Source organism: Octodon degus, unplaced genomic scaffold, assembly GCF_000260255.1.
Source record: "Octodon degus isolate 3935 unplaced genomic scaffold, OctDeg1.0 scaffold00065, whole genome shotgun sequence".
In the NCBI taxonomy this organism is placed as follows: domain Eukaryota; kingdom Metazoa; phylum Chordata; class Mammalia; order Rodentia; family Octodontidae; genus Octodon; species Octodon degus.
The window spans coordinates 1,432,533-1,453,761 of record NW_004524641.1 but is presented as its reverse complement, the minus strand read 5'-3'; the positions used below and the strand labels follow the sequence as shown (position 1 = coordinate 1,453,761).

The window sequence follows — 21,229 nt, the reverse complement described above, 5'->3', positions numbered from 1 at the left end:
CAAGGACGTTCAGTCTCATCTCCTTGGATGCTGTTCCCAGGTTATTCACAGCTGTGATGGTATACAAGCCAGTGTCACTTCTGCGAGACTGCGGAATAACTAATGTGCAAGTGTCATCCACCACCAGTTTGTTGACATGGGTGTCATAGACAATAGGTTCTTTGTTATCAGGCTTCTTTGGAGGAGCTTTAAGCCAGGTAAGTGTTGGGAATGGCACACCTTTAATTTTGGCCACAATGTTAACATCTGTTCCTTCTTCAACCTCCATGAATTCTTTTAGCTCAATTGATGGTGGGCCTAGATTACAAAAATATTAAAAATTATCGTTAGGAGCAAAAAGCCCTGAAAAATGGAAAGTAGAACTCACAGTGATGATTTACTTGGGTCTACTATACAGTCAGATTTTGTAGCTCAGTCCACTATAAAGAATGAGGCTGTCTTTACCCTGATACATGAGTTTGGGGAACAGGTACATGTAGTTATCATGCATGGATATTTATTGAATCTGCAAGAATAACGATTTGTCAAATAATGGCTCTTTTTTCTTCGACATCATCATGCATATGCATGATCTGACAAAAATTCAGAGAGGAATGAAGATCCCTAGCTAAGACTGGGGAATTCCATCATATTTTCTTTAATATTTATGTGAAGTTATGAAGAAATTATACTCTTCACTCTGAGGTGAATTTCCCTTATAAGAGATACAACTGTTAGTAGAGGCAAAACAATTTTCCTCAGATTTAATATAAAACTATGCAAAGAGGTAGTAACTAGAGCCTCTTCACTTTGAAAAGAGAGATGAACAAATACATGGAAGTAGTGATGATAGTAATAATTAGATGAAAGTTCGTACCATATTTGATCTATCAAAATGGATATATCTTTTTCTCAAATAGAGAAAAAGAAACTGATTTTAAAGATGAATTGGTCATATCAGTTTTTAAGCAAATGACTGTTTTCTGATACTTTAGAGTATCATAAGAACTGCTTTAACTTCTTTTTTTTTGTATTTTAGTATAGGTTCTATAGGGTCTCACTACACAGATTGGACTTGTAGTGATCCTCCTGTTTTCAGCCTCCCAAGTGTTAAGATTACAGGTGCGCACCACCACACTCAGTCTCAATCACTGTCTCAGCACACCCAGGGGCGGGGCTGGCACTGCACGCAGGGGATCAACATCAGCCCCTGCGCTCTGCCTAGGCAGGTGCTTTATTCTGCTGAGCTATCTGGTCAGCCCCTTTACTTTAACTTCTGATAAATGAAATAGCTTGCCATGGAGAAAATTATAGGAAAAGCATTATAATTCCTTTAGTGAGGAAAAAGGTAACATGTAAGGAAATATGATAGTTCTGGCAGTCATGGGAATAATTAAGGACTGTGGTGTTCATGAGTGATTTCTGAGGTAGATATACAGCTCTAAATTTGGATCATTGTGAACTGTCTAGAAAGGCAAGCAACAAGAGGAACTTTTCTGTCAGTCTGTTGGTACTTACATGTCTGGTCTTTGACAGTCACAGGGCCAACAGTGGATGAAGGTTTGCTGACACCTGCAGCATTGACAGCCTTGACTCTGAATTCATATTCCCCACCCTCGATGAGGTCTTCAACAGTAAATTCCAGTTCTTCCACATCACGCCTATTACACTGTTTCCATGCCTCTTTCTTTGTCCCAGTAGGGTCCCATGCCAGGCACTCAACAATATAGTGGGTGACTGGGGAGCCCCCATCATTCTTAGGAGGTTTCCATGACAGGTGTACTGTGTTCTTTGTTATAAGGCCAATCTTGAGTTTAATGGGAGGATCAGGAGGATCTGTAATAATAGTTCAAGGAAGCATGGAACATTATTTATAACAGTATTACTCAATTTTGAGAAGACATTTTAACCTGAGAGTTCAAGTCTTACATATTGGATCTCTGGCAGTGGTCCTCTGAATGGTTTCCACAGGTGGGCCAATTCCAAAACGATTTTCTGCTCTCACGCGGAAGAAATATTGCTGTTCAGAGATGAGGTCAGGCACTACAAATGAGGTGCTTCCACAGTTTGGATTGACTTTAGTCCAGGCTTTTCCATCAATGGTCTTCTTCTCGATAACATAGCCCTTGATCCTGTCTCCTCCATCATCATCTGGCATCTTCCATGAAAGTCTGCAACTACCCCTGGTGATGTCACTGACTTTCAGATCTTTGGGTGGACCAGGCACATCTGTTGGATGCAAATCACAAGGTGAAGAGTGTTTCTTAGAAGTTTAAAAATAATCTGTTCTTATTCCAAAACACCTTTTAAAATTTTTCTTACCCATGACTTTAACTCTGCAACTTGCAGTCTTCTGTCCTGCTTTATTCTTGGCTGTGATGCTGTATTTGCCAGAGTGAGACCGTTTACACTCTGGAATAATGATCACTGATGAGTTCTCAGCAGTCTCCAGCTGTATAAAGAAAATGATAGTGATCCACTGAGTGAGATAAAATAGTACTGAAGAGCTATGTTCTGAATTATTTCAATTATCATTTTTTTTTTTACCTGTGCATCTTCAGGTATGTCATGAACTCCGTCCTATTACAAAAGAAAGATGGTTGTGGTATAAATACTTCTAGTGATTCGATGGCAAACATGGGAGAATTGTAATTTTCCTACCTTCATTGCCTTCTTTGCCTTTCCATCAAATTCCCAAGATGATTTTGGTGTTGGGCGTCCCTTGATGACAGCAGGGATTCTAATCTGGGATCCAGCCTTACAAACCAGACAGTCTTGTGCTCCAATGTCAATGAAGACCTCTGGTACTTCTGTAGTATCATGAGTAATATATTAGGATTTAGCTGACAGGTCTCAAAAAAGTAACTGACATGTGCTCAGCTGGTTTATCATCTTCATAATAAGATCACAGAGTAAGGATTTGTACCTTGAATATCAGTGGCAGGGATCTCTCCAGTTGTGTCACTTGGTTCCGATTCACCAGCTTCATTGACAGCTTTCACTCTGAACTTGTATTTCCTGAGTTCTTTCAGATTAGGCACCACACATTCGCAGGCAGTTATAAGTTTGTCTGGTTCGTTGACTGGTTTCCAGTCAGTAGAACCTTCTTCCTGCATTTCTACAATGTACCCTTTGATTGGACTGCCGCCATCTTTGGCTGGAGGTTTCCATGCTAGTGAGATGCTTGACTTTGTTTTATCTTTGACCTCTGGGCGAGAAGGTGGGCCAGGTGGGTCTATAGGAAAACAAATAAAACATCAGATTTTGAGGGTAATGCAAAGCTAATTTTATGTATAGCTAGAATCTTTGCTACAAATGATTTTTTTTTTGATGGCTCAGGCTGCCTGAAGGGCAGGTCTGGTAAGGCAGGTGGAGATGGGGATCGAACTGCAGTATCCTGCTCCTGACTGTGTTTGCATGAGCAGGTGCTTAAATAACTGAGCTAATGGGCAGCCCTCCCATACATGATTATTTTTAATCTATTAAAAATAATAGATTAAAATCTATTTAGGAATGCTAAATAGATTAGGACATATAAGAAATAGTGCATTTAACTTTACCACGAATGCAAAAATAGAGAAATCAAACAACTAATTGGGAAAGGAAAGAATTTCTTTATTTTTAGTTTAGATCTACAGTCTCTTCATACAACTAATGAAAATCTATTTTACTTTTGAGATTCCTTTGAAGAGAGTTTACTGTATTTTTATGGAAAACTGATTTTAAAAATATAAAAATAAAAATTGTTTTTTTTTTTTTTTTTTTCTTTTCAGAACCGGGGGATTGAACTCAGGCCCTTTCACTTGCCAGGGAAGCACTTATTCCACTGAGCCATCTCCCTGGCTCCCTAAAAAAATGGTTTTATCATTAGTCAGCAAACTTTTGAAGACAAATTAATTTTAATGCTCCTAGGGACAGGACCAGTATACAATAATAACATCCTTTACATTCCTGAGAGTGTCTTGCAATCTCTTGATCCCATTTGTCTTTTTAGTCATAACTCTCCTCCTTCTGTGTATAGCATAAAACCTTGAACACAGTCTGTGCTCAATAATAGTTTGATAACTGAGTGTGTGACTACCTTACTTTATTCTTCATATAGCACTTGAGAATATTTTAAATCTTATAAGCAAATAGTTGAGTTTTCTTATAGGTAATCTAATCAAATAAATTATACAGCAAGTAAAACTAACTATTAATGTCACATTATTTTCAGTTTTGAGCTGATGTGCTCATAGATCTTTTAGAAGAATTTTTTTTTTCTGTGTGGCATTAGTCTTGGCTTGAGAACTTGATATCTTTGCTCAGAAAATATCATTGAAAAACTAACATTTTACTGTAGGTTGAATTTCTGCAGGAGGGGCTATTTAGTTGGAAAAAATGATATCCATAGGCTCTAAGGAGAAGTTTATTAAACCATGATAGCAGAGGGGAGCTTTGAGTATAGGTCTTTATTATTGTGATTGCTCATAAAATACCAGCTTTAATCCAAGAGTTTAGAAACTATTCTTTTTTGTATATGTGCATTTATGTGTATATGCACATATGTATATACATCCATATCTATTCTGATAGTCTATGTGAATGACAATGTTTTTACTTTAATTAATAAAATTGAGTCTGGGCTATGAGTATCCCAAGTTTGAGTCCTGCCTGGACAACTTGGTGAGACTTTGTCTCAAAATAAAAAGATCTGGATACATAGTCCAGTAGTACACTGGATTCATTCCCCAGGGTTCAACCCCTGTTGTGAACTGCTAAAAAGCTGAAACTGATCATATGTGGGAGGACAGGATGGGGCCTCATCACCTAAAGCAGTCAAGCTACACCAGTCTTGAGAGAAACATCCTGCCTGGACATTGTGGGGTATTAGTTGCTAGGAAACCTTATAACTTGCGACTTTGTAAAGGTATAAATAAAGGTCTTTTTGCCTATCAGGCTTGGTCTACCACCTGACCTAACCTATTATCTCTTGTTTTTATTTTCTCAATCCTCTTGCCTTTATCTCCCAGGGACTACTACTGAGAGATTAACAGATCCCTGTAAGTCCCTAGTACTAGGGTTAAGAAAAGAAAAAAATGTTGATAAGAAAACTACCAGAGCACTTACTTTGTCAGCACATATACTGAAATTGGAAAACTATGAGAAGAGAAGAATTATCAATTTAGCAACTGTGTCCTCTAGAAATGAGTTCCAGAAATGGAAGCATACTTACATATGGGGTCTCCTGCAACAGCTGGATCTGATGGTTCGCTTGGAGGGCCAATTCCTGCAGCATTGATCGCCATGGCTCTGAATTGGTATTTAACGCCTTCGATCAAGCGGGGAACATTAAATTCTACACCCTTCAATCCCAGTTTGGTTATTGGTGCCCGGCTCACACGTGACCAGTAGGCCCCACCCTCTTCTCTCTTCTCCAGCCAGTAGCCAGTAATTGGAGAGCCTCCATTGTCCAAAGGAGGAGTCCAGCTCACGAGCATGGAACCTTTGGTGCGCTCCAAGACTTGTGGCTTTCCAGGAGGCCCAGGAAGGCGGTAAGGATCTTGAATGACAACTTTGTCTGATTTGCACTCATCGCTGGTTCCATATTTATTCACTGCCCTAACTCGGAACTCATATTGGCCATTGGGGATAAGCTTCCAAATCTAGAATTTAGATGAATAGAGATATCTTAAACGGAATTTACTTACGGTTTTTTTCCCCCACTTATTTTAAAAGAACTTATTTTGGGGAAGATCATTATAAAGAGAAATATTGGTTCAAGACATGGGGATGACAAAAAAAGGAGAATGACCTTTTAAAATATAAATATGTAAATTTTCTGTATTTCATAGTAAAGCTCTCAAGCAAAAGAGCATCACATATCAAATAGTATTGACTAAGAGACATTATATGCATGATGCTAAATGTTACAATGACAAAATAATAGCATATAGTTTTGACTCTAAGCATTGAATTGTACTAAAATATCAAATCAGCCATGTCCTTTAATGTGCATAGAAAAATATTTAGAAGAATTTACCCCAAATCTCCTCTCTACAGCGGTGTTCGTGACTTCCTCCCATTCAGATTTTTTCCTGCTTGCATCCCGTTTGTCAATGATATAATGAGTGATTTCACTGCCACCATTGTCTAGAGGGGCATCCCACGTCAAGTAGCAAGATTCAGCTTTAATGTCAGTAACAGCAAGATTTCTTGGTGGGGAGGGACGATCTAGAAAGATACCAACAGAGATTGAGAAGCCATTCTTAAGCAGATGGTGTATTTCTTTTTGACTTAAGAAGTCGAGACATACCATATACTTCAACGTGAACGTTTCGGAACACTGAACCAAGGCGATTCGAAGCAGTGATGGTGTAAGTGCCTTTGTCCTCTCGGACTGCCTTGGGAATGCTAAGCTCAGTCTTTGCCTCACTTCGCGACACCTCTTCCTTGGTTATTTTCAGTTCATCAGTGGGTTTTTCAATCACTTTTTCATTCTTGGACCATTCAATCTTAGGCATTGGGAGGCCTGTTACATCTGCAGGGATGTTAACAGGTTCTCCTGCCATCACTTTGATGGTATCTCCTCGAACAGCTAGACGCAGTTTAATAGTTGGTGGCACTGCAAAGAGAGGGGAAGGATAGAAGAACTCAGAGTCATATGGGCATTCTTTTCATTGACAGGCTAACAGCAGTGCTATAAAGTGTGTGAAAATTATTATATTCGGGATTCCTACCTTCATCATCTTGGATGACTACATTAAGAGGCAGGGATGGTTCACTTTCACCGATTGCATTGACAGCTTTGACCCGGAACTCGTACATTTGGTGTTCATCAAGATTTTCAACCAGAAAAGATGTGGTTGGGCAGAGTCGTTTGTTAACTCTTTCAAAGTCAGGTTTGTCATGACGTCGCTTTTCAATGATATATCCTTGGACGGGAGAACCACCATCACTGCGGGGCTCTTTCCAGTCCAGGGTGATCGTGGACTTGGTCCTTTCTGTGTACGTGAGCCTTTCAGGAGATGTTGGAGGACCTTTAACCAGAGACAAGTGAGAATTCGTGAGCATGAGGTTAACATTCACATAACAGTATTTCATTTCAATTTAATTTTGTGAAACATAAGCTTGCCAGCATTACTTTAGATCCACCTTTAAAGTCCTTCCTAGAACATATCAGTTATGTTATTAATAATTATTGTAGACAGAATTATTCTTAGCAGTGTTTATATCAAGATTATTAAATAAAAACAAATCAAAGGGCATATTTGTTTTTTAAATATTTACTATATTGTTTACTTCTGCCATAGGAAAAGCTTCTAATCCTGATGGACTATGAAAATATGTCTGTAACATTCTTCTTTCAATGATCAGCAGAGAGCAAAGTATTCTTCTTTTTTTAAAAAAATTGTTTATTTATTTATATATTTGGTATAGGGTCTAGCTATGCAACTCGGACTTGTAGTAATTTTCTTGTCTCAGCTTCCCCAGAGCTGGGATTACAGGTGTGTGCCTCTATACCAGGAGTTCTAGGGCTGGCACAGTACACCTGGGGTTCCAGGGCTGGCACAGCATGTGGTACCAGGGATTGAACCTGGGTCCTTGTGCTTGCCAGACATGTGCTTAGACCACCAAGCTATTTCCCTGGCCCCAGTATTTCTTCTTTTATTAACAGATGGTGGGTAGGACTACTGACTACACTTTGAATCATACTGCCTCAAGTGTGGGTTTAAAATATGATGGAAAGAGAATTTACATTAATGCTACTACTGAAAGGCAGTATTTATGTACTGAAAGGCAGAAATTTTAAATAGTGAACTGGACCCAGTGTACGCTAGCAACTGTTACTGCACCTAGAAGCTGTGCAGATTAGCTGTGATCTCATACTTTCTACGTAACTTGAGGTATAGTGGACTTTTAAAAAAATGGCAATAATAGTGGTATGGGATGTAATTTCATTTCTTTCTCCCTAGGGGTGGTCGGTCATGAAGGAGTAGCTCCTTTGGTCTCCTGAGGGCTAGATTGTCCTAGAGGCCTTACTTTCTTAAATGCAGTGTCAGTGTGCATTATTAAAAAGTATGTAGAATTTTAGTGTTTTATGTTGGTTTCTGGGAGATTTCCTTGGTTGGTTTTGTATGCTTTGTTGGTCCTTTATGGTTTTAGGTTTTCTCACTCTTCCACTGTAGGGACTTCTTGGTGGCAGAATATGACTAATACATTTATCCTAAGACAATTATCTGTTCTATAAGTTTTGGAGAACCAAGTAACTCTATTTAGATTGTTAAATTAAAAAAAAAAAGCCCATTCCAGTATATTCTGTTGGGAAGATTTAATACTTCTAAACTATTTTTAGGTTATTATGACCCCTAGTAGAACCAGGTTTTTAAGTACAGAACTATGTGTGATTAATATACTTAGAGCCAAAAATTATATTGGAATTATACCAAATATATCTTTGCTAGTAGTTACTTGATTTTTTTTAACCATTCTCTAATCTCTACATTTGAGACTGTTAGAGTTTGAAGCCATACTCAGCAAATAAATGATATAGCTAGAAGAAAAATAGTATTTGTTTTATAAGCACAGTGAAAACCTCTTTTACCTAGTGGATCAACTGCAAGAATTGGTCCTATTTCCACAGGAGGGCCACAACCAAACTTGTTCTTGGCAATAACACGGAACATATATTCCTGGCCCTCCAGAAGACCTGTGATGTCACATTTAGATCTCTCTGTCTCTATGGGCTGTCTCCAGGTATGCATCTTGGCATCTTTTCTTTCAATAATGAAGCCTGTGAGCTCACTTCCTCCATCGTCTGCCGGATCAGACCAGTTAAGCAGACACATCTTTCTGTTTGTTACAACAGGTTTTAAGTCAAGAACTGGACCAGGGACATCTGAAAAAGACAACAAAACACATCAATGCAATAAGATGTATTGTTTGAAAAGAAAAATCCTATGAAAATCCATGTAACACTCCTTACCAAAAACTTCTACCCGGGCTGCTGCGAACTTGGAACCACAGCTGTTAGTAGCTGTAATCACGTATCTGCCGTGATCCTTCCTCAGTGCATTTTTGATGATTAGTTCAGATTTAGTTCCAACGTTCTCTATTACAACACGGTCTTTATCCAGCTCCCCTTCTTCTATGGTCCATACTTTTGTGGGCACAGGGCGGCCAGTCACCACTGCTGGGATTCTAAGAGTCTTCCCAGCCATTATTTGTATTCCGGACTTGACAGAAACATCTAGTTCCACAGTTGGAGGTTCTGTTGCAAGAGAACAGTCATGCATTAGCCTGGGAAAGATGAGAAAAAAAAAAGTCCCCTATGGGGGAAATATGCATAATTACATTCAAATTACCAATAAGTACCTTGTGGTTCAGCCACGGTCACAGGCTCTGTTTCTCCAGGTGGTCCTTCACCTGCCAGGTTGACAGCACTCACGCGGAGTTTGTAATCTGCCCCTTCTCGGATTTCTCTGACAGTGTACTGACGGACTTTGACCATCTTCTCGGTGCAGCGTGACCACTCATTGGTACCAACCAACTGCTTATCAACAAAGTAGCCAATAATTTCACCACCACCATTGAAAGCTGGAGGTTCCCATTCCAGTTCAATTGTTGTAGAACTCGTGTCAGCAACTCTTGGGATAGGTGGCCCGGGGGGAGCTAGAATGAATGCAGACATGCAAGTGAGACTCACTGATGGCTTGAAAAATATGATGGAGCTTAGTTTCAGCTTCTTTAGAAAGTACTTACAGATAGGGTCACGTGCTGTTTGGGGGTCAGAAGGTGGGCTGAACTTTCCAGGGCCCGCTGCATTTTCAGCACATACTCTGAAGACATAGGTGAGTCCTTCTAGTAAGCCATCCACCTTGGTTTTCAAAGAATTCAGAAGGGTTTTGTTGACACGGGACCAGTGTGTACTGTTAACCTCACGTTTTTCAAGCCAGTAACCCACGATGGGGCTTCCATTATCTTTTGGCTCATTCCATTTCACTAGCATACTATTGCTGGTGACCTCTTCCACAATGGGCTTATCGGGTGCATCAGGTGGTTCTGATTAAAAACAAATTAAATTAGTTCACTCATATGACATAAAACTCAATTTTGTAAACTATGATAATATATATACCAAAGAGTATGGTTAAAAAAGGCAAACTTCCAATGCTAAAGGAACCTTACCAAATGGATCTTTAGCTGTAAATGGCTTTGAAACACATGGTGGTCCAGGCCCAAACCTATTTTCAGCTCTTACACGGAAGACGTAGTCTTTGCCTTCAATCAGTTTTGTTACGGAATATTTGCAGTGTCTCAGCGTTGAGGTGACAACAATCCATTCTGAGTCAGGTTTTGTCTTATCTTTCTTTTCCAGAGTGTAGTTTATGATCTCACTGCCACCATCATCAAGGGGTGGTTCCCATTTACAGAGGACTGAGGTCTTTCTAATGTCTTCAAACACAAAGTTGATTGGTGGTCCTGGTGTATCTAATATTTCAGAAGAGAACAGTGATTAGAAATTTGTTGCTACAGAAAATATAAATGTTCACATGTGCCTTTGATATAACTTCTGGTTTTCCCACAGCTATTTTTATATTACCTTAACTAATGAATAATAAGCTCTCTTTATTTTTAAAAACATAAGCAAGACATACAATATAACAGAAAATTATGTGGCAAAACTATTTACTTCTTTTAACTGTCTCCCACACTTCTTACTTTTAGATTTTATAAACTTTTTGTGGAAAGTATAGTTTTAACTTTTTACCTAGCACACAGACGGTACAAGGAGCTTTTGCCACACCATGGTCATTTTCAACTTTAATCATAAACAGGCCATGGTCAGGTCGAATAGAATCTCGGACCCGTAGCTGAGACTCTCCTTGTTTACTGTTATTGATGCTCAAACGCTCTGTCAGAGGCAGGACGAATGGCTCTTCTTCTTGAACTTCACCCTTCTTCTTCCTCACTGGGGCTGATGGCCGCTTCTTAATTTCCTCTGGTACAATTACGTTTTCATCCTTTATCCATGTAATAGTTGGATAAGGTGATCCAGAAATGGTTGCATCGAGTGCAATTTCATCACCTCGTTTTACTTCTAGGCTTGTTTTCAGAATGACTTTTGGAGCATCTGTAACAATTAAAAACAATAATCATGTTCAACTCTGATTAAAATATCTGAGAAAACATTATTGTCATTTGTGTGACAATGGCAAAATGGCAGTGCCGTTAAACAAAACTCACCAATAGGATCTACAGCTTTGGTTGGAGGAGTGGCCCGAGAAGGCTCACCAATACCGGCAGCATTCTCTGCCCGCACACGAAATTGGTACTCCTTCCCCTCTTCAAGTCCTTTTGCTGTGTAGGTCAGGACTGGTACCAGGTGTTCATTGCATCTCTTCCATCTTTCTTCACCTTTTGCAATCTTTTCGATGATGTAACCCATGATCTTGCTCCCTCCATCATATAGAGGCGGCTTCCATGTAATGGTCATGGCCTTAGCTGTAGGATTGTGGACCTCGACATCGACAGGTGGATCAGGGGGCTCTAAAGAACAAGAAAGCATCTGTCAAAACTGCAAAGTCCACCTTCTTAAAATGAAACCCTGCATATTAATTCCCAGCCATTCTACCACCATGCTTAAACTTACGTTTTGGATCTTGAGCAATGACTGGATTTTTCAGTTCAATATATTCTCCTCCACCGATTTTGTTAACTGCTTTAACACGGAAGAAGTATTCCCCATTTGGTATGAGGTCCTTCACAGTCCAAGCCAGTTTGTTCTCACCGGACATGACTGGTATATACGTTCTTCTTCCAGCTTCTCTGCGTTCCAGGACATAATGAAGAATTGGGCTCCCACCATCATATTCTGGAGGCTCCCAAGTTAATTTACAAGAGCTCTTTGTCACTTCACTTGCTTTAATATCTTTGCATGGACCAGGTAGGCCTGTTACAAATAAAATTGATAATTATTATTATAATCCTGAAACATCAACATCCTAATAATACATTCTAGGTGCAGACATTTGCATATTGGTTGGGATAATCTTGTGCTGTAGTATCCTTCATCCTTTAGGGCCTTTCATATTCTTGACCCTCATTCTAAGCATCAGTATCAGCCTCTGTATGTTTGTGCAAAGCAAAAAATGGCTACACAAATTTTCAAATATGATCAGGAGTGGGGTGGTTGATAGAAAAATTACTCCCTTGAATGAGAATTCTATTGAAAAATTTGAAATTACATAATTAAGAAATAAATATTGGTCATTTAAAGTTTCTTTGAGTACACTATACCTCTTATTTAAATTAGTTTCACAATCAAATAATTAAAACAAGGGTAAATTAGTCTAATTCATTAGACTTGTTTTACTTCCCATATGGAAATAAAGGGAAGTTTGGTATACAGATGTGAGTTCATGAAGCCATTTATACTATGTTGTAAAGTTAACAAATTTTTCCAACATGTGAAGGTCAGGTGCTTCATTAAAGAATGATTACCTATGACTTTGACATTAATTGAGGCAGTTGCTGAGCCGAGCTTATTTTCTAGGGTGATGGTGTAGACACCAGCATCTGCATGGACGCTTTTGGGAACTTCAAGGTGCGCAGAGACATGATCATTCTTCATTGTTAACCTGTCACTTTCTTTAACTTCTTTGCCATCTTTATGCCAGCTAACAGTAGGAACTGGCACAGCTCTGAAGGGAACAGGAATGCTTAATTTTTCTCCTTCAATAACAATGATGTCATGAGTCTCCATCTCAATTGTTGGCTTGCCTGTAAGATAAGATCCAAAGAAAGCCGAACAGTACATTAACATGCAATACACAAAGAAAACCTATTTTATTAACTATACGAGACTCTGAATTCTTACAGTCTGGGTCTTTGGCAACCACATTTTCAGAGATTTCAGATGGCTCGCTGACACCAATGGCATTGACAGCTCTCACTCTTAGGACGTACTCTTTGTCGGGAACAATCCCCTCCTCCACCTTGAATTTCAAGTCTTTTATTGGGCGAGAATTAACTCGCATCCATTTCTCAGTGCCAACTGGGCACATTTCAACGTGGTATCCTATGATAGGACTTCCGCCATTTTTCTCTGGAGGTTTCCAAGCTATGGCAATGTGCTTCCTCCCAGCATCAGTCACATGTAGGTCAAGGGGAGGTGAGGGAGGACCTGAGAAAAGAGAGAAACCTTTACATTAGCAGGCTCATCGCCAAATTGTGGACCATATTTGGTGTCTCATAAGCACCACTTACTTGTGGGATCTTCAATTGTTAGGATTTCTGTGGGTTCACTTGGGTGCCCAACTCCAGCTTCATTTTCTGCCCGAACCTGAAATTGGACCTCTGTTCCTTCAATTACATCCGTTACTCTGAAGTTACAGTCAGGTCCTGAAGTCTTTCCAGCTTTTACCCAACGAGTGCCTAACTTTTCTTTCTTCTCAATGATATATCTATTTAAATAATAAGTCATTTCATTAGCATTAGTGGAAAAAATTAAAGATTTGCAGCTGAGTGTATGTTATTTTTTAATGAAATGATTCAAGTTCTACCTCTGTATTGGTCTTCCACCATCATTTTTAGGGGGCTCCCACTTTAGGTCAACATGTCGTTTTGTCACATCAACCACGGTCAAGGCATAGGGTGGTCCAGGAGTGGCTGAAAGGAAAATAATCCACGATTAGCAATACCAGAGGGAAAAATCATAATTGACTACAAAGGTCACAAGGATTAAAATAGAGACATACTAAAGGTGTCTTTGGCCAGGACAGAATCTTCAATTTCAGTGTAGTCACTTTGTCCTATGGCATTTTCTGCAGCAACTCGGAACACATATAAAGAGCCCTCCGTCAGCGGGGTGACAGTGCACTTGGTGTCCTTGACCGTGGTGTCCACTGTCTGCCAGCCTTTGCGCCTCACATCTCTCTTTTCCACGATGTAGTTGGTGATGGGAGACCCTCCATCTTTCTCAGGAACTGTCCATTTTAGGTCTGCTGTATTTTTTGTGATATTAATAACTTCAAGCCAACGAGGTGGTGATGGAGGATCTGAATAAGAAAGAAAAGTGACTTGGTTATTTTATTGTCCAAAATTCAGTGCTCACTACATGTTGGAGTAGTCAGTAGAAAATAAAATAGCAAGAAAGGAATGATAATAATGTGTTTTTCATATTTTTTTTCTCATATCACAGTTTTCAGATAGATGCTTAAAGAATTTAAGTGCTCCAGACGTCAAAAATGCTGAACTTACATAGCTTCTCCCTGCAAAGCACAGGGTCACTGGGCTCGCTGGGTTCACTTTCTCCAGCCTTGTTGACAGCTCTCACCCGGAATGAGTACTCTTGTCCTTCCATGAGCCCTGGGAGCACATGCTGAGTGGTCGGAACCCCCTCAGCCACTCTGACCCAGTCTTCTGTCCCAGTCTTTAGCATTTCAATGATGTAAGACTCAATCTTTGCCCCTCCGTCATGTTCCGGCTTTGTCCAAGTCAATGTTAATGATGTTTTGCCTACATCTTTCACAGTTGGTTTTCCAGGAGGCCAGGGAGGATCTGTGAGCCAATGAAACCATGATTTAGGTTTGCCAAAAATAAGCTAATGCAAGCTGGAAAATAATCACAGAAAATTATATAAATAATACCTATGGGATCCTTTATTAAGATTGGTTCTGTTGATCTACTTGGTTTTCCAGGTCCAGCTAGATTTTCAGCCAACACACGGAATCTGTATTTTTTCTTATTGGTGAGACCTTTCACTCTGAAATAGGAACAAAGAGCTTGTGTAACATCATGGTAACTGAAAGTAACTATGTCTTCACATAGAATGGCTAATTGATTTAAACTGTGAGAAAACTAATTTGGAAATTTAATGCCAAGTTTTTAATGTAAATTTTAAAATTACCCTTTAAATGTCACATACTTTAAATTTGGCCAAATGTACTAATCTAATTATATTATGGTAATGATTATCATAAATATACTGGAGGATAAAACACTTTGAACCTTTCAGAAAGTTAGCAGTAAATTAAGAAATATGTCCTAGAATGGAATTTATATCATTTCAAAAATTACATAAAAATAGAAAATAAAAGTAAAAATGAGTGAAAAATTAATAGTAACATATAATCTCTATGATCTAGAGGAATACTAAAGAGGAAAAATTTAAATATAATGTTATTTTAACACTGGGCAGAGATCCTGGATATACCTGTATGTTGTATCCTTTACGGGCATCTTATTGCATCTAACCCATTTATCTGTATCCGGATCTAATCTTTCAACCCAGTATCCAGTGATGGGGCTGCCTCCGTCGTCATCTGGCTCACACCATGTGAGAGTCACTGCATCTTTAGTGATGTCAGAAGGTTCTAGGCGAGTTGGGGGTCCAGGTGGATCTATAGAAAGGATAATGGTTAGCAATATTCCTATCCTATACATAAATATGGTGTGTAAATGCAAGTTGGATACAAGCATGTTTTATGTTTTTCAATCAGCTGGATGAGAAACTTACCAAATGGATATTTGGCTACTATTGGAGCAGCTTGAACTGGCTCACCAACCCCGTACATGTTTTCTGCAGCAACTCGGAAGATGTACTCTTTATTGGGTGTCAATTTGGTTGCCTTGAAGTTTGTATCCTTGACCGTTGACGAGAGTTTATGCCACACTTCACTGTCAGTTGCTCGCCTCTCCACAACGTAGTTTGTGACCTTGGACCCACCATCATCTCGTGGTGGGTTCCATGTCAGAAGACAGGACTCACTGGTTATGTCTGTGATGTCAAAAGCAGCTGGGGGTCCAGGTTTATCTGTGGATGGCATGATGTAGAAAAAAGTATTTAACCATGGTATATTCAAGAAAACTGAAAAGTGTTTGACGCTTTTTAAAACTAGAGCCTCTCTTACCTAAGACATTGACTTCCACCACGGCAGTGGCCCGGCCACAGACATTCACAGCCTCAATGATGTAGGTGCCCGTGTCACTTCTCTTACTATCCACGATCGTCACTGTGGATTTCTTAGGGACATTTTCAATAGTGATTCTGTTATCTTGCTTCAGGACCAGATCAGCCTTTGTCCAAGTTATTTTAGGTTCAGGTTTTCCAGTTACAGTAGCAGGAAGTTCAATCTTTGTTCCAGCTTTTACAGTCAGACCAGCAAGGAGCTTCACATCAAGGAAAATTTCTGGGGCCTCTGAATTGAAAAAGATTATGTATATTGTTAGCAACTTCAAACAGAATGAAACTCTGAGGCCTGTGGACGTGATAATAATAACAAGTAAATACCCTGTGTGTCCACAGCCTGGATTTCTTCTGTGGGTCTGCATGGCTTGCTAGCACCCATCCTATTCAATGCCTTCACACGGTAGGCATACCACTGGCCCTCGTCAAGGCCTGTCACTTCCATTCTGTCAGAAAAAAAAAAAAATCGAGCATCTTATTACTATTAGGTAGATAACCCATTTCACTGTATAGTTGTCAAAAACTTTCCAAAATTCATACTACTGTTATAATACTGGCTTTAAAAAAAAAAAAAAACTAGATTGCTTCAATAGTGTAACCAAAGCTTTTAAAATGACACTGGTACATTAAGAGAATTTTTAGTGAAGGATAGTTTCATTTTGCCTTTCTCCAGGGAAACTCATGTTAATGAGTAGGGCTGAACATTATTCTTGTGATCAACAGTTAAAAAACCTACTTTGTTTCTGCAACAGGTTCTCCACAGGCAACCCATCTGTCAGAACCACGTGGACATTTCTCTACTAAATATCCTTTGATGCGCGAACCACCATCATTTTTAGGTGGGTCCCATGTAAGGAAGATGCTTTTAGCTGTCCGATCTCTCCATTTAAGATTCTCTGGTGGATCAGGTACAGCTGTAATATTTTAAAGAGAAAGTCAGTCTTATAAGATACCTCTGAGCTTATCTCCATATGGCCAACTCCTCCCTTTTCCCATAATGTCAACTTCAGGTCAATACTTTAAAAACAGGGAACGTGAGACTAGGTAATAAAGTCTCACAGAGGTACTTACTTGCAGGAGCTGACATATTTACGGGTTCATCAATATATGCAGGTTCTCCAGGGCCACACTTGTTACGAGCACAGACTTTAAATAAATATTCTTTTCCTTGAACAAGATCAGGAACTGTGAATTCTAGATCAGTCCCCAAATCCGTAACCTAGGACAAAGAAATACAGTTAATTAGGTGTTTACCCCAAACCATTTCCTTACATCAAAAGACTTTTCTTATGAATGGCAACACAAATGGAAGTTTTTTTGAATGTTAGGGATTAGTTTTATAATAATTTTGTATCAGGAAAAAATTGCAACTAGGGTACATACTAACATCAGACCTTTGATACAAGGAGAAGCTATTTCATAGTTTGTATACATTAAAGTGTAGATTCTTTTGATCAGCTTAGTTATTAGAAATATGATTTTAAAATAGGGTAAAGAGGGCTAGGGAGATGGCCGGTGGTTGAAGCGCCTGCCTGGTAAGAGCAAGGACCCGGTTTGATCCCTGGTACTGCATGCTGTGCTGGTCCTAGAACGCCAGGTACACCATGCCAGCCACCAAAACTGGGCGTGGTGGCACACACTTGTAATCACAGTGTTGGGGAGACTGAGACAGGAGGATCACTATGAGTCTGAGCTGCAAAATAAGACCCTGTACTAAATAAATAAATAAATAAATAAATAAATAAATAGGTGATTTTTAAAAATTAAAAAAATCTGTAAAGAATAGTAACTGGCATTAATATAGGAGGAGAAAAATGGCAGACTAAGCCAATACAGGCAATCCAGTAGAATTAGAAAAAAAAAAAAAATGGAATGACCATGACAATAAATATTTTCCTTAGAATGGTTTAAAGGTTAATGGGTATCATTAAACAACTTTTTAAAAATACCCCTAGCCAAAAACTCAAGGTTCACAAAATGAGCTAATTATACTAAGCCTTGGTTGAACCATCTCGGGAAACATCAGTGTATTTTTAAAATCAATGTTTGGTATTTTTCTAGTGAGGTAAAGGCAAAAAGACATAGCACATATAATTTTGTGTGGCAACCCAGCCTGCGAGGATTTCCTCCACTTTTTTCTGGAGTTGATGTGTCATTGCTCAAAACTCACTTTAGTCCACGTTTTCCGGTTGACTTCTCGCTTTTCAACGACATAGCCAATCAGTGGACTTCCTCCATCATCATCTGGTGGTTCCCATGTCAAATGTACTGAATCCTTGGTTATGTCACTAAATTTCAATTCTTTGGGTGCACTTGGGCGAGCTAAAATAAAAAAAAAAATTCAGTAAAAATATAATTGATGATTTAAGCCAATATTTGCTAATACTGCTAAGTCATATTAGGTAACAAGAATTTGATTCCTCACCAATTACATTGACATTGATTTCCCCAGAAATTGATTTCACACGATTTTCTAATGTCAGTGTATAAATGCCCTTGTCTGGACGTTCGCTTGGAGAAATGACAAGTTCAGCATAGGCTGATAAGGTCTTCATAGTCACACGGTCTCCTGCTTCTAGAACATTCTCTCCAAATGACCAGGTTGCGGTTGGCCTTGGATAGCCTGTACTTGGAACCAGGATCTTGATAGGATTTGGAACTATAACTTCGAGACCATCTTTAAAAGCACTTAAATCCATTGTTGGTTCAACTATTAAAAGATAAAGAAAGAAAATGAGTTCCCAGTACCATACTTCAATTGCTGATACCCCAATGTAGCAAAGTGCTAGCTCCAAACGTAAAAATAAAACATCCATTTACCAGATGCATCATCAGCAGTTAGAGGACCAAGAATTTCAGATGGATCTGAGACACCAGCAGCATTTTCTGCAGATACTCTATATAAATAGTTATTTCCTTTTTTCAATCCAGTGACCTAAAATTATAAGTATTTGTTAGAAACATATCCATTGAATTCTATGATCATATATTGACTACCTTTTGAGATGCAAATTGCTTACCTTGTAAGTCAGTTCAGGGACAGGTTTCATATTACAACGAATCCAGTTATCTTTTCCTTCTTCACACCGCTCTATTATATAGCCCAGTATTGGGCTTCCTCCATCTTTCAGAGGAGGTTCCCATGTGAGCTGAACAGATGACTGAGTCTGATCTGAGGAACTCAGGTTCACAGGAGGGCTTGGTCTCTCTGGAATGGAAGAAAGAGTTGGAACATACCACTTACCTTTGTGATGATTTATTAAGACATGATGTTACCAATTCTATTATTACTTTCATTAAAATAACAGGCTTACTAACCTCACTGAATAAAAGTAGGCAAGTCTGAGATTGTACAAATTTGTTCAAATGTTCTGGTATTCTACCTTTTATTAACTCTAATTTGAATGATTTTAATTGATAGGCCTAATTTCTTGATTTCATACAATATTTCTTTTTTCTTTTTGATGGGCTTACCAATTGGATCAGCGACTTTGACAAAAGGTGTAGCTGCACTTGGTTTTCCAATTCCGATTCGGTTTTGGGCTCTGATACGGAAACTGTACTCCTGTCCCTCCACCACATCAGTGACAGTTGCAGATAGGTCTTCAGCTCTTACAGTCATGGCAGTGTCCCACCTGATAGAAGTCTTGTCTCTTAATTCAATGATGTAGTTTGTGATCTCTGCACCTCCATCGTACTCTGGTGGTTCCCATGTCAGCGAGACACCAAATCTATTTACATCAGTGATGGTTACATTCAAAGGAGGGCCTGGAACATCTGGTTTTCATGAAAAAAGAAGCAAACGTGAATTTAGGTTATAGTGCACATGAAAGCAAAGATAAACTAGCTCACAGTTACTTAAACGTTCTTACCATATTTACTCCTGGCCTCTACTGGACTGTCAGTTTCTACTGGTTCACCAGTGCCAACTCTGTTTCTTGCACTCACTCGGAATAGGTATTCAACTCCTCCTTTTTGTAGGCCAGTGACAGTGAACTCACAGCTGTCTGCACGGTCTGTGGCTAGAACCCAGGTCTTCCTCTTGATGTCACGTCTTTCAACAACGTAACCTATGATTTTACTTCCACCATCAGTTAGTGGCTCTTCCCAAGCAAGGCTTACTTCACCATCAAATGTTTCTGTCACTTCTAAGTTACGCACTGGGCCAGGCACATCTGAAATTCACATATGAAATAATCTTAATATCTCCTTATCCTTTTGACTTGTGCTGAGCCAATCAAGGCAGAGTGATTCAAAAACTTACCAATAACTTGTAAATTGATAAATGCTTCTGCCTTTCCATGTTTATTCTGAAGCACGATTTTATACCTTCCCCTGTCTCCTTTCTTGGCTTCTGAAATTCTGAAAGAAGTTTGTTCAGCTGTTGTATCCACAGTTTTTGAAGATAAAGCTTCATTTTCTTTAAACCACTCGGCTTCTGCTTTAGGGTAGGCATCATACGGCACCACCATTGTGAGAGGCTGACCAGCATCCACCACAAGGTCTTGATCAGCAGTCTTGATCTTGGGTGCAGCTAAAAAACAGCACACAAATGCATTTAAGCATTTTTTACTGTGCATTTGTCAGCAAATATTTTGGTAGTACAGCAGTGGAAGTAAGTCATAGTAATTTTATAGCAGAGAATGCTTAACTGTCTAATTATATTTCCCCTAAATTGTCAGACTCTGGAGAATAGGGAGTTGAGGATGGTATAAAATCATAATGGTATAATATCATTCTTCACCAAAAGTAACAAGAGGGACTCAGAATGGTGTGTAATGTGTTTTTCTTTGATGGAGTAAGCAGTGCGTATTTAGTTCAAGACAAATCAAGCTAACTTTTTCTTATGCACAAGTGATAAGCTAATGGCATTTTAATAACAATAACTGATGTCTTAGGTCAGGATGACACAGATCTAAAAGGTTCCCGGGAATTGGAAAGAAGAGTGTCAGACTATTTTTAGGTCTGAGAATATGCTCAGGGTAATAGATTAATTTAAGGAATCAGGAATAGCCACCATGTGCCAGGAATTGCCCGAGACTCTGGGATTAAAGACGAATGCCATCAATTTCCTCTAACTTAAAACATTTACCCTGTAATAAGAGAAATCAGAATAGCTAACATGTGGACAGGACTTATATAGAAATGGGACTCTCACAGGATTATTTCACTATGTAACCATCCAATATGAGAACTCTGAATCAGTGGCAGTGAACCTATGGCACTCGTGCTGCCGTGGGCACACAGAGCCTGCCCTGCTGGCGCATGAATCGGGTCATCCCCATGTCACCTGAGCAGCTG

General features: G+C 39.2%; 1 protein-coding gene across 12 annotated transcripts in view; it reads right to left on the bottom strand.

Annotated features, from left to right (window-relative positions):
- Positions 1-21,229, bottom strand: part of Ttn (titin) — a 274,946-nt gene that overhangs the window by 73,441 nt on the left and 180,276 nt on the right. For all 12 annotated transcript variants that reach the window (XM_023719078.1, XM_023719080.1, XM_023719081.1 and 9 more), the window contains 39 exons: positions 20,193-20,462; positions 19,801-20,103; positions 19,403-19,705; positions 18,949-19,136; positions 18,749-18,863; positions 18,354-18,638; positions 18,099-18,250; positions 17,000-17,147; positions 16,665-16,842; positions 16,253-16,374; positions 15,873-16,160; positions 15,479-15,775; positions 15,176-15,362; positions 14,610-14,725; positions 14,221-14,520; positions 13,719-14,018; positions 13,524-13,629; positions 13,228-13,424; positions 12,839-13,144; positions 12,463-12,741; positions 11,612-11,911; positions 11,206-11,508; positions 10,730-11,092; positions 10,147-10,449; positions 9,721-10,020; positions 9,334-9,630; positions 8,945-9,229; positions 8,564-8,857; positions 6,699-6,998; positions 6,275-6,583; positions 6,002-6,192; positions 5,195-5,624; positions 2,906-3,214; positions 2,641-2,789; positions 2,527-2,559; positions 2,302-2,431; positions 1,909-2,208; positions 1,498-1,815; positions 1-297 (listed from right to left, as the gene is read on the bottom strand). In XM_023719078.1, the coding sequence (XP_023574846.1) occupies positions 1-297; positions 1,498-1,815; positions 1,909-2,208; positions 2,302-2,431; positions 2,527-2,559; positions 2,641-2,789; positions 2,906-3,214; positions 5,195-5,624; positions 6,002-6,192; positions 6,275-6,583; positions 6,699-6,998; positions 8,564-8,857; positions 8,945-9,229; positions 9,334-9,630; positions 9,721-10,020; positions 10,147-10,449; positions 10,730-11,092; positions 11,206-11,508; positions 11,612-11,911; positions 12,463-12,741; positions 12,839-13,144; positions 13,228-13,424; positions 13,524-13,629; positions 13,719-14,018; positions 14,221-14,520; positions 14,610-14,725; positions 15,176-15,362; positions 15,479-15,775; positions 15,873-16,160; positions 16,253-16,374; positions 16,665-16,842; positions 17,000-17,147; positions 18,099-18,250; positions 18,354-18,638; positions 18,749-18,863; positions 18,949-19,136; positions 19,403-19,705; positions 19,801-20,103; positions 20,193-20,462 (9,651 nt within the window). The remainder of the gene's footprint in view (positions 298-1,497; positions 1,816-1,908; positions 2,209-2,301; positions 2,432-2,526; positions 2,560-2,640; positions 2,790-2,905; positions 3,215-5,194; positions 5,625-6,001; positions 6,193-6,274; positions 6,584-6,698; positions 6,999-8,563; positions 8,858-8,944; positions 9,230-9,333; positions 9,631-9,720; positions 10,021-10,146; positions 10,450-10,729; positions 11,093-11,205; positions 11,509-11,611; positions 11,912-12,462; positions 12,742-12,838; positions 13,145-13,227; positions 13,425-13,523; positions 13,630-13,718; positions 14,019-14,220; positions 14,521-14,609; positions 14,726-15,175; positions 15,363-15,478; positions 15,776-15,872; positions 16,161-16,252; positions 16,375-16,664; positions 16,843-16,999; positions 17,148-18,098; positions 18,251-18,353; positions 18,639-18,748; positions 18,864-18,948; positions 19,137-19,402; positions 19,706-19,800; positions 20,104-20,192; positions 20,463-21,229) is intronic.